This window comes from Nematolebias whitei, chromosome 17 (genome assembly GCF_014905685.2).
Source record: "Nematolebias whitei isolate Nwh7 chromosome 17, NemWhi1, whole genome shotgun sequence".
Classification (NCBI taxonomy): domain Eukaryota; kingdom Metazoa; phylum Chordata; class Actinopteri; order Cyprinodontiformes; family Rivulidae; genus Nematolebias; species Nematolebias whitei.
The window spans coordinates 23,043,488-23,054,725 of record NC_056514.1 but is presented as its reverse complement, the minus strand read 5'-3'; the positions used below and the strand labels follow the sequence as shown (position 1 = coordinate 23,054,725).

The 11,238-nt window shown below is 38.4% G+C and overlaps 1 protein-coding gene across 1 annotated transcript; it reads left to right on the top strand.

Moving 5' to 3' along the window:
• The first annotated feature begins 2,241 nt into the window (after positions 1 to 2,241).
• Positions 2,242 to 9,881, top strand: pdpk1b (3-phosphoinositide dependent protein kinase 1b). Its single transcript, XM_037690810.1, has 14 exons — positions 2,242 to 2,354; positions 4,743 to 5,018; positions 5,239 to 5,281; positions 5,386 to 5,523; positions 5,635 to 5,779; positions 5,865 to 5,962; positions 7,240 to 7,315; positions 7,394 to 7,462; positions 8,190 to 8,286; positions 8,421 to 8,594; positions 8,762 to 8,979; positions 9,145 to 9,202; positions 9,341 to 9,493; positions 9,605 to 9,881. Exons 1-14 carry the CDS (start codon positions 2,331 to 2,333, stop codon positions 9,716 to 9,718), a joined length of 1,683 nt encoding a protein of 560 aa, XP_037546738.1. The 5' UTR covers positions 2,242 to 2,330; the 3' UTR covers positions 9,719 to 9,881.
• Positions 9,882 to 11,238: the final 1,357 nt, after the last annotated feature.

The following is an 11,238-nucleotide window of genomic DNA, read 5'->3' as shown; positions in this document are numbered from 1 at the left end:
GTACCCGGATCCTTCTCCTACGTAGCCATGATGTTGTGATTGCTGCAGAATGTGGTGTGGCATTATCGTGTTGAAAAATGCAGGGTCTTCCCTGAAAGAGATGACGTCTAGATGGGAGCATATGTTGTTCTAGAACCTGAACATAGTTCTCTACATTAATGGTGCCTTTCCAGACATGCAAGCTGCCCATGCCACAAGCGCTCATGCAACCCCATACCATCAGTGATACAGGCTTCTGAACGGAGCGTTGATAACAACTTGGGCTATCCTTGTCCTCTCTGGTCCGGATGACATGGTGTCCCAGTGTTCCATAAAGAACTTCAAATCGTGACTCATCTGACCACAGAACAGTCTTCCATTTTGCCACACTCCATTTTAAATGACCCCTGGCCCAGTGCAAACGTCTGAGCTTGTGGAGCTTGCTTAGAAATGGCTTCCTCTTTGCACTTTAGAGTTTCAGCTGGCAACGGTGGATGGCACGGTGGATTGTGTTCACTGACAATGCTTTCTGGAAGTATTCCTGAGCCCATTCTGTTATTTCCTTGACAGTGGCATTCCTGTTTGAGGTGCAGTGACGTTTAAGGGCCCGGAGATCATGAGCATCCAGTAGAGTTTTATGGCTTTGACCCTTACGCACAGCGATTGTTCCAGATTCTCTGAATCTTTTGATGATGTTATGCACGGTTGATGATGATAACTTAAAAGTCTTTGCTATTTTACGCTGGGTAACACCATTCTGGTATTGCTGCACTATCTTTCTGCGCAACAATGGTGGAATTGGTGATCCTCTTACCATCTTGGCTTCTGAGAGACACTGACACTCTGAGAAGCTCGTTTTATACCCAATCATATTGTCAATTGACCCAATTAGCGTTAATTGGTCTTCCAGCTGTTTGTTATATGCTCAATTTCCTTTTTCCAGCCACTTATTGCTACTTGTCCCAACTTTTTTGGGATTTGTTGACACTGAAATTTTGAATCAACACATTTTTCCTTTAAAATGTTACATTTACTCAGATTAAACTTTTGATCTGTCATCTATGTTAAATTACGAATAAAATATTGACATTTGCCATCTCCACATCATTGCATTCAGTTTTTATTCACAATTTGTTTAGTGTCCCAACTTTTTTTGGAATCCGGTTTGTATATCAGTCTGTGTGTAATGAATGAATATAATCTACAAGTTTCACTATGAATGGAATTATTGAAATAAATCGACGTTTTCATGATATTGTAATTTTATGACCAGCACCTGTATATGCCAGACATAAACGTTAAAATTGAGTCCACTTCAATCAAATATGTTTTTATGAGCATTAACTTATTTGTTTAAAAATAGAACAAGTGATTAAAACTCATTAAGTAAAATCATTTGAGTGCATTTGTTAACTTGTTTTTCATTATATGAGCACTGAAGTCTTTGAATTGTCCTTTCTGTGTTCAGCGCAGCAGAAGTCGATGATTCCAGTGAGGAGAGCGACACGTCAGAAGACGATGAATCAGAAGAGGAACGCACAGATGTGGCAACAGTTTCACACCAAGAAGAAAATGACGCCTAAATCGAAGATTTTATGTCATTTTACTGGAAAGACTGAACATATTTTTGTAAAAAACTATACATAAATACATAAAATGTAAATAAAGGAGGAATGCAATGATTTTCTATGCTTACTTTTAATTTGATGGCAAAAGCGAAATGTGTTAAGAGAAAGGCAAACATTTTTCCAGTGATAAATAGCTCAGGCACACACTGATGACCTCAAATAAAACTCAGTACAGTGTAGTATTTTTTTTTTACTTAAAGTGGTACTTTTACTACGCTACAATAGGATAGAAAAATTACAGCCACCTCCTCTACATGTACCAGATAGTATTTACTTTAGTCATTGTAAAATAGCCTTTGCTCCACAGGTAAAGTGGATTACTGATTCATGCTAAATTATTTTGAGACGGAAAATAAGAATACGTGAATAAACTCATTTTCTAATTTAAGAAACATACGATGTTCAGGTCGAGTATCGATACCACCAGTTAATACTTTTCGAGACCTGTAGGTAAACTTAGTCTCAGACTGGTTAAAATAGTTTGTAGGCCACGTAATCTATTGTATGTGAATATGAACAAGCCTATCGGTTAAAATGAAGTTCAGGGGGTTGTTAATGTGGCGGCCGGGGGGGCGGACACAGCAGGACTCTCCTCTGCTGTCCTGCGGTAACATTGTTGTGGAACGACGTCACACCTCGAAAAAATGAAGGCACAGAGGCAGCAGCCATTACTGGAGCTTCTCTAATTATTTTATTCCGAATAAATACTGACGGTAAACTCCCATGGCAAGAGCTACAAGTCAGCTGGTAAGTGTTGAAATTCTAACAAAGGTACGTGTTCGAAGCCTGGGCTCAGAATGTGCCGCGGAGTAGCCGTGTGGTGATAACTTATGTGGGGCCTTCGTTTGAAGTGCGATTCAGACTAAAATATCGTTACGACTCACTAGCAGCGTTAGCTTCCCAAAACACAACAGCCTGTTTGTTAAGCTCTTATTGGTCTTTCGGTGTTTGGGTTGGTTCGTCAATTAAGATTTCTCAATTAAATATATAGGAAGAAAAGTGTGGGTGCTTGGCAGTAATTTTTTGTGTATATGAGACCATTTTCTTCTGACCAGTAATGCTTGGCTAATCTTAGCTTAGGTTCGCGCTTTTGACCGACACTTGCTAACAGGCTAACATTAGCTTCCACCTTTCGCGAAGAGATAAGTTTTCTTTTAATAAGCTCGTGTCATTCGATTGTCAAGTTTCAAAATCAGATTATAGTTTTAGTACAGTACTTTAGAACTCTGGTAGGAAATGTTATCTGAAGGTAGCGAAAGGTTTTTGAAGTTCCCACTGTTACCTAGTTTGCTAATCTTAGCCGTATGTTAGCGGTAAGTTTGGTAACTTGCTGTCAGTGATGACCGGTGTTGTGCCGAAAAAGGCATCCCTACCGTGGAACGTTAATTCGCTACCGGAAGCACAGTTCAAAATACTTTTCACTAATAAACTAACTACAAATCAAAACTGATATTCCGATTCCTCGGTTTCAACACCCTTAAGTACAAGGTTATCTAAAATATTTTCATCATGGAATTAAACTGTATAACAATGGGTGTTGCCATTCCTGAATCTAATAAGCTATTATATTCGCACTCTAATTTACTAATAGTATATTGACTAATATCTTGTTTCATTGGAAATTAAGGTTTAGAGTGGTGCACATCCCGGTATCCGTAGCTTGCCTTAAAAACACCCTGTAGGCTACATACATGTCCAAATGAAATAATTGTAAATAAATTAGTTATTCGGGGTAGTGAAACCAAAAGCCACTTTTTACTTTGACTCTAAGTGCATAAAAGTACTTTGTGATGCTCCTTTCCTCGACGAGGATGTTTTTTCGGCACAACACCGGTCGTATCGAACAAGGTAGCATAAGCTAACGTTAGCTTGTTAGCATGCTTCGGTTAGCATAGAAAGTTCGCATAGGCCCGTTGTTACCCAGGCGTGTATGGTTAGGAAAATGTTGGCTGGCGTTGTCCATCAACCATTACACTGTTGACTTAATGTTTACGGTTCACTAGTAAGTTACGCGGGTAGTTGACAGCTGTAGAGACAAGCCCGGAATAGGCAGCTTTAGGCAGCTAAATGGCCACACCTTGGTTTTGAATGAGAAGAAGCTAGGCTAATTGAACAAACTTAACTAAAATATGAGGTTATCTACTTTAAATGTTGTTGTAGTTCAAAATGTCACAAATAACTTGACATTCAAATGGACAACAATTAAGTTTTTAAAGAGGAAAGCCAGTGGGGTTTACCTCTTCAGCTGATTATTGGTTTTACTAAATGTACTCAAATGCAATTTCCTCAGTGTTGTTTTAGTAAGTGCTGTTGTCACTTAAAAACAGTCCAAGATGAACAACCAAGGCTGTGACTACTACTACCTTGTGGTAGAAGTATCTATAATTGCTGGATGTCTTTCGGGACTTTTACTTATAATACTTTGTCTTGAATTATTACTTTTTAAGAATCCAACAAATGGTGTTAACGAAATCAGCAGAGTGGGAAAGGGAGTGTTGTTTATGTTTGCTGTAAGAGTTTCAATTTTTGTTCTTCAAAGTTTTATTTATTGGGTTTCTAAAGTGATTGTTACAGTATTAAAAAAAACAAGATAAGCGATGTTTCTGCAGGTCATAACTTGAATTTATTAAACCCAACTCAGACCTTCCTTGGATTCTGTCACATACTTTGGGTCGATTTTTCTTTTCAGAAAGAAACCTACAGGAATTTCTGCAGAAAAGTCTATTTTCTAATCATAAATATTATTGCAAAACAGTACACGCGCTCTTTCCAATTTTATAATAAAATCTTACATCACTTGGAACGTTTTCAGTGTGTGTGTGATGACAAAGCAATTTATTAAACGACCCAGTTTAAAGAAAAGTTCAGAGAAGCACCACACAGCAATTTCCTCAAATGAGCTTTTTCATTTGAATAAATCTTACGAGTTCTCCAGATATTAAGCTTGATAATTATATTGTTTCTAGATGTATCTGGTGTAAACCTGCAAGCGCGTCACTTCTTATTCAGAGTGACAGGAACCAGTTAGATAACCCTATTTATCAAGTGAAGATGTTATGACAAAAAAAAAACAGAACTAGACTTGCATCACCCTGCTGACTCGTATGTATTCTCGTTACTCCCTTCTTGTTCTAGTATGATGTTGTGCCCATTCAGCCCAATGCTGTCATCTGTTCCTGCTCACATTCATCAATGGTAAGAAACCACCCTGACTCCTGCTCGCCACTTGCTATCCCAGGCGCAAGCAGCATGGAGGGCTCAGCCTCACAGGCTTGTACTGTCGGAGCAACTGGCCGCAGTCAGAGCTCTGACGACCGTGCACAGCCTGCCGTCCAGGTCCCCCAGCCACGCAAGAAGAAGCCAGAAGACTTCAAGTTTGGCAAAATACTGGGAGAGGGCTCCTTCTCAACGGTATGCAACTTGATTTACTCTTTCCGCCTTCTTGTTATAGCAGGGTAGATGTTACTACATGCTGGCATTCTTTTGATTAATACTCTTAGATGAGTCATCTTCAATTCATTTAAGGTGAATTCACAAATGGTTCCAGATATATATTTTTTTAATCTTCTCCCAAGTTAAACAAACTGCTAGCATACCATAATAATATTTTCCCTTTTTTCTTTTTCTTAAGGTTGTTCTAGCAAGAGAGCTGGCCACAGGGAAAGAATATGCAAGTAAGGATGAATGCAATGGTTCATTACAGATCCATTTTATTTGTGTTTTGTAATCGAAATTGAAAATATTTTAAGGTTTACTTGTCTTTTTTCCTTCCTTTTAGTTAAGATTTTAGAGAAGCGCCACATTATGAAGGAGAACAAAGTCCAATACGTGAAAAGAGAAAGGGATTTGATGTCAAATCTTGATCACCCATTCTTTGTAAAGCTCTATTTCACATTTCAAGATGATGAAAAGTTGTGTATCCTTTCAAATAATTAAGACATTATCTGTTTTAAATTTTCAGTTGACTGGTTTGTTGTTCGTTTGTTTGTTTTTTTTGAAAAGGGAAGCTTTCTTAACTGTCTTGTAGATTTTGGTCTCAGCTATGCTAAGAACGGCGAGCTCTTGAAATACATTCGCAAAATTGGTTCATTTGATGAGACCTGTACACGGTTCTACTCAGCTGAAATAGTTTGTGCTCTAGAATACTTACACAAAAAGGGGATAATTCACAGGTAAGAGGTTTATTATTATTGTTTTGTTTTTATTAGCCACACTTAAATGTTCGCATACAACACATTTTTATTCTTTTCATTTCAGAGATCTGAAGCCAGAAAATATTCTTTTGAATGAAGAGATGCACATCCAGATAACAGATTTTGGGACAGCAAAACAGTTATCGTCAGATAGTAAACAAGGTAAACTCACAATCCTGAATTTGCTTTTGTGGGTAAAATAACATTTAAAAGTATCATGAAAATATTTATACCGTAAAGGTGGATGAACTTGGGATCTACACGTTTGAACGTTTTTGGTAGAACAATCATCGTGAAATTCAGTCATAATTCTCTGAAATTTTTCTATTTATATTTTAGCTTCTACTGAAGATTGTTCAATAAGCAGCTAATTGTAGGAAAAAGTATGAAAAGTATCATGTTTCAACAAGTTGCTTCATACAGAATTGTCACATTAGTAGATAGTATACCCACTTCATAGTATAGAAGTAGTGAGTATATTGGACTTATTATAGCACGTTGGTTTAGTGGTCATCTTTCAACTGATGGACTGAAAGATTAAACCCCAGCCAGCCATATGTCAGTCTTTAAACAAGATATTTGTAGTGACATTCTTTTTCGTCATTATTTATTATTACTGTGTTTTTACCTATTTTTGGGAGAACAGTTGTTTTTCGCCAGATGTCTGCAAAACCACCAGAATATGTTTTTGTGGGATTTGTGTAGCCATTTATTGTTTTAACATATTGCCCCTTCTTTTATATTTTTAAACATAACAAAACTTTAGCACATGGTTGTACTGAGTCATAACAAAGTAGTACACAAGTTAATAATCATGGTTACATTTTACTTTGAATGTCCTGCACTTGTGCAGTCCCTTTTTATTGACATCAGTAAATAAAAAGTATTTGACGTAGGAGAAGCACTAATGTGTTGCCAAGAGCTGCATTTCACTTAAAGGGATATCTCTCATGGATTTTCTGCAGCCAACTTACATACAGATGTGCAGAAATTGAAAATATCCCTTGTTAATGCACCTAAGCTTGTTTATTTCCAGTCAGAATGTCTGGTGTGAAAAAGGTCTGTGGCTAGGTTTAAATTTAACACTTATTAGAATGGTAGTGTTTCCTTTTCATGCGTGTTTCATGCTAAAATAAGTCTATGTTAAATAAAGTCATTTGTTTGAGGATGCAGTCATGCAAAATTCAAGTATGTTGTTGAAGTTGTACAGATGTTTTTACTTCAAGTGAAAAACTTGTGACGATGAAAATGATGACAATCTTCTTGAGCCTGCCCGACATACAGACAATCATCTAACAGGGTTGAGTCAGGGCCTCTGGACAGATTCTTCTTTAACAAAACATTTCGTCTTTTGGATAAAAGACGAAACGTTTCATCTACCTGGATTGTTGAGCAGCATCAGCACATACAGATGTTTACTTTTGTTATTCCTTCTGCAGCGAGAGCAAACTCCTTTGTTGGTACAGCACAATACGTCTCCCCAGAGCTGCTGACAGAAAAATCAGCCTGCAAGAGGTAATGTTTTTTTTTTATTTGTTTCACACCTTCGATCTCACATTTGGAAAAGTCTAACTTTGATTTTATTTTTTTCAGTTCTGACCTGTGGGCCTTGGGATGTATAATCTATCAACTGGTAGCTGGTTTACCACCGTTCAGAGCAGGGTAAGTATTAATGAGATACTTCCAAGGTAGAAAATAAATCTTTTGAAATGTCTTTGGCTGAACTGACTGAAGTTAAGTTAACTTTTGGTACTATTAAAGACTTGCTCCAGTATATATTAATCCCCTAACTGCTTATCTGTTCCTCACAAGTACATATTAAAGTTGCTTTTTGTGTGTGTGTTTTTTTTTTGGCAGTAAGCAAACACAATTTTAGGCCTATCTTATTACGACTACGCTCATTCTTCATTCACTGTGAGGTGAATCTTTGTCTTCATCTCCAGCTAGCAGCGTAGGACACTGTCCTGTCTGTTTCTCAGTGACCAGTTTTGTTATTGGAGTAATTCACCTAAATATGTTTGAACCACAGCAGTCTTTAAGAAGAGGAAGCAGAAATGTTGTTCCTGTTTAATTCCATCAAATACAAATAAGTTGTCCTTTTGAAACTGTATGTAGTGTGAAAGTCCTCAGCATGAAATGTATTTTCTATCTATTGTAACACAAAAACACTGCATTGACAAGATTTACAAACTTGTTTTTGGCAAAGGAGAACTTGGTGTTGAAGGTTAAATTTTAGTGGTTAATGTTGTGCAAGAAGTTCCAACTAACTAAACTATGTGTGACTCACTTCCTATACAATGTAAGTTAGGTTTTGTTTGTTTGTTTTGCTTTTATCTTCTCACTCTCTGTTGCTTTTTTTTTTTTGTCTCCCATTTCTCATATGTTGTAGAAATGAGTACCTAATATTCCAGAAAATAATTAAGTTGGAGTACGAATTCCCTGAGAAATTTTTTCCCAAAGCCAAGGATCTTGTTGAACAACTTTTGGTAAGTTGTCCTTTGCAACAATATGTTTTTGTTGTTTGTATTTATTTCATGTTTGTGAGCAGATGTATTGATTATCCGTGTGAAATTGTTTCTTTGTAGTCGAGCGTTAACAAACCTGTCATGTTGTCCTTCAGTCACTGGACCCATTGAAGCGGCTTGGCTGTGAAGAGATGGGAGGGTATGACCCACTGAGGCACCATCCTTTCTTTGATTCCATTTCTTGGGGTGACCTTCACCTCCAGACACCCCCTAAGCTTACTCCCTACCTGCCAGCTATGTCTGAAGATGATGAGGACTGCTATGGAAATGTAAGCATTTGTTGTTCATGTCTTAATCCATTGTTTTATTAAATAAATTTAAAATCAAAAGTGCTGCCTTGTTGAAAGACACAAATTCCTGAACATGTCGAATAACCCACAAATTTTCCACTAACCGTCGACGTCTTTTGCTTTAACCTCTTGCGATGAATCTTCAGTATGATGACCTCCTGAGCCAGTTCAGCAACATGCAGGTGGCCCCGTCCAGCTCGTCACACTCCTTGTCGCCACTCGACTCTACCCCCCCGCAGAGGTCCAGCAGCAACATTGAACAGTACATCCATGACCTGGACAACAACTCCTTTGAGTTGGACCTGCAGTTCACTGAAGAAGAAAAGAAGTTACTGCTGGATAAACAGACCACTGGAAACCCATGGTAAATTCACTGGACGGTGCATTAAATGGAAACGCTGTTTGTCGGTGCTTACATTTGCGTCGCAATGCTGTTTTGATATTTGTTTAGCTATCCTTTCATATGTGCTGGGGACAGCTGTTAAGTGAAAAAGAGGTGACCATGATCTGCTGTTGCTCATTTACACAGGCACCAGTTTGTGGAGAATAACCTGATCCTCAAAATGGGCCCGGTGGATAAACGCAAGGTATGGGTTTATATTTGTTTCACTCTTCCAGTTTTGAGGGAAGTTTTTTTTTTTTTTGCTTTGGTTGCTGAAACTCTCAAAGGCCCCATGGCCCCCTCTGTTGGTGAACTGTCTTGAAACGTTTGCATTCCATGTCAGGGATTGTTTGCTCGCCGAAGACAGCTGCTGCTTACCGAAGGACCACACCTGTATTACGTGGATCCTGTCAACAGGGTCCTGAAAGGGGAGATTCCTTGGTCCTTCGAGTTACGCCCCGAGGCCAAGAACTTCAAAACCTTCTTTGTTCACACGGTAATCATTGATTTATTCCTAATGCTGAGCAAATATTTCCCCAGCAGCCTGTTCTTACTTGCTCGTTGTTTGGTGTCTCTTTACATGTGTGGTTTTTGTTTTGGTGTTCAGCCTAACCGGACATACTATTTGATGGACCCCAGTGGAAATGCAGACAGATGGTGCAAGAAGATCCAGGAAGTGTGGAGAAAGATCTATCAACGGCACCAAAACCCTGGCCTATAGGAGCACAATTTCTCCTGCGCCTACTACTTTTTTTATTTTTATTTTTTAGTGGTTTTTTTTTTTTGTTTGTTTTTTTTAAAGCTCTGAGGCCAATCACTGAGCAGAGTAACACCCTCTTTAGTGCCCTTCATCACTGCAGTGTAAACAAACTCTTAGAGACGCTGGCATCTAGAGCTTGTTTGTTTTCCTGAGTCGATCCAGGGGAAAATACAACTTTGGATTCAGGGTTGCTTTGCTTGTTCTTTGTGCTCTCTGTGAGGCTTTTATTGCTTTTTTTCCCCTCCATGTATGGATGATAAAACTTCCATAATGCACATCTGCATTTTGTACATTCTGCGTGAGGAAAGAGATGGGCAAGCTTGTCTTGTGCAGTGACACAAGCTTGGGTACTATTAGGACTATCCCAAATGCAAGAACTGGTTTCCTGCTTCATTGAGAATAGAAAATCTATCCTTTCTGAACCAGTCTGAAAATATACCTTAATGATAATTAAACCACATGCATACACAAAATGTGCAAGCTGTCATAAAGCCCAACTTTTAGAGTGTGTACTCCATAGTTGTAGCAGGTATTTGTAATCTGATGCAGTCTCACACATTTACCCAACTCACGTCTTTTTGTTTTTTTTTCTAGAACCTGATTAATCCATGATATTTGAGTTATTTCCATTAATCTCCTGGTACTTGCTTATTGCAATCCAATAAAGGTCTCTGTGCAGCAAAAGCGGAATGCTTTTGCATTGCATGCAGAATGGTCTGCAGTAAGATAAAGGTCTGAACCAGTGTGAAAGTGTGAGCCCTCCGTAGCTGATACTGAGGATGGTTTTGCTAATGAGGCATCAACATGCCACTAGCTTGTACTTCCCAAACGTAACTTGCTAATCTTTCCTGCATGGCCAGTTTTGTAACCCAGCTTTGTCTGCTTTTCTCTTAGGGCACTGGAGATTTAGTTTTCTTTTTTCAAGTTTTAAAGGTGGGTATTTTTGACTGCATTTGGCAACCATTGCAAAAAAACTTTAATAGATGTTTTGGTTGTTTTGTACCATTCACTGGCTTTGTGGTGTGAATTCTTCATTTTATTTTATTTTAATGGAAAAGATGGTTCATCTTCAGTATGTTTTGTTAAAAATAAAAATCTTATGTGCTGACCACCCCATGCTGAACAGAACACCTCTATCAACCTACATACGTGCACGGTCTCATTCTCTGAAGCAATCAACGAAAAGCTGTTGTCCCTGGACAAGATGGCACTACTGCCTCAGTGGGTTTATTGGCCCACTTTTGTTTCTCTCATTCTAAAGTTTGGCCCAACAGAAATTAAAGCGACCGATTTACCATGCGCTTTTTTTAGCGATCTGTATTATCATAATGCTTTTAATTTTGGACATAGTACCTTAAGGTCCTCCAAAGGCCCTCTTCCTTCAGCTGAATCTATGTGTGCAGTGTGTGACTGGAGTATTCGTGAACAAGACCCTGGAGCCCAGGATTTGATATGATTGGATGTCAGTTAAAGGATATCCA

Bases quoted from the DNA above. Each gene is read 5' to 3' on its own strand.
- pdpk1b (XM_037690810.1), top strand. From the start codon at position 2,331: ATGGCAAGAGCTACAAGTCAGCTG. The intron at 5,019-5,238 runs GTATGCAACTTG...CTTTTTCTTAAG, and splicing joins GAGAGGGCTCCTTCTCAACG to GTTGTTCTAGCAAGAGAGCT. The intron at 7,463-8,189 runs GTAAGTATTAAT...CATATGTTGTAG, and splicing joins TTACCACCGTTCAGAGCAGG to AAATGAGTACCTAATATTCC.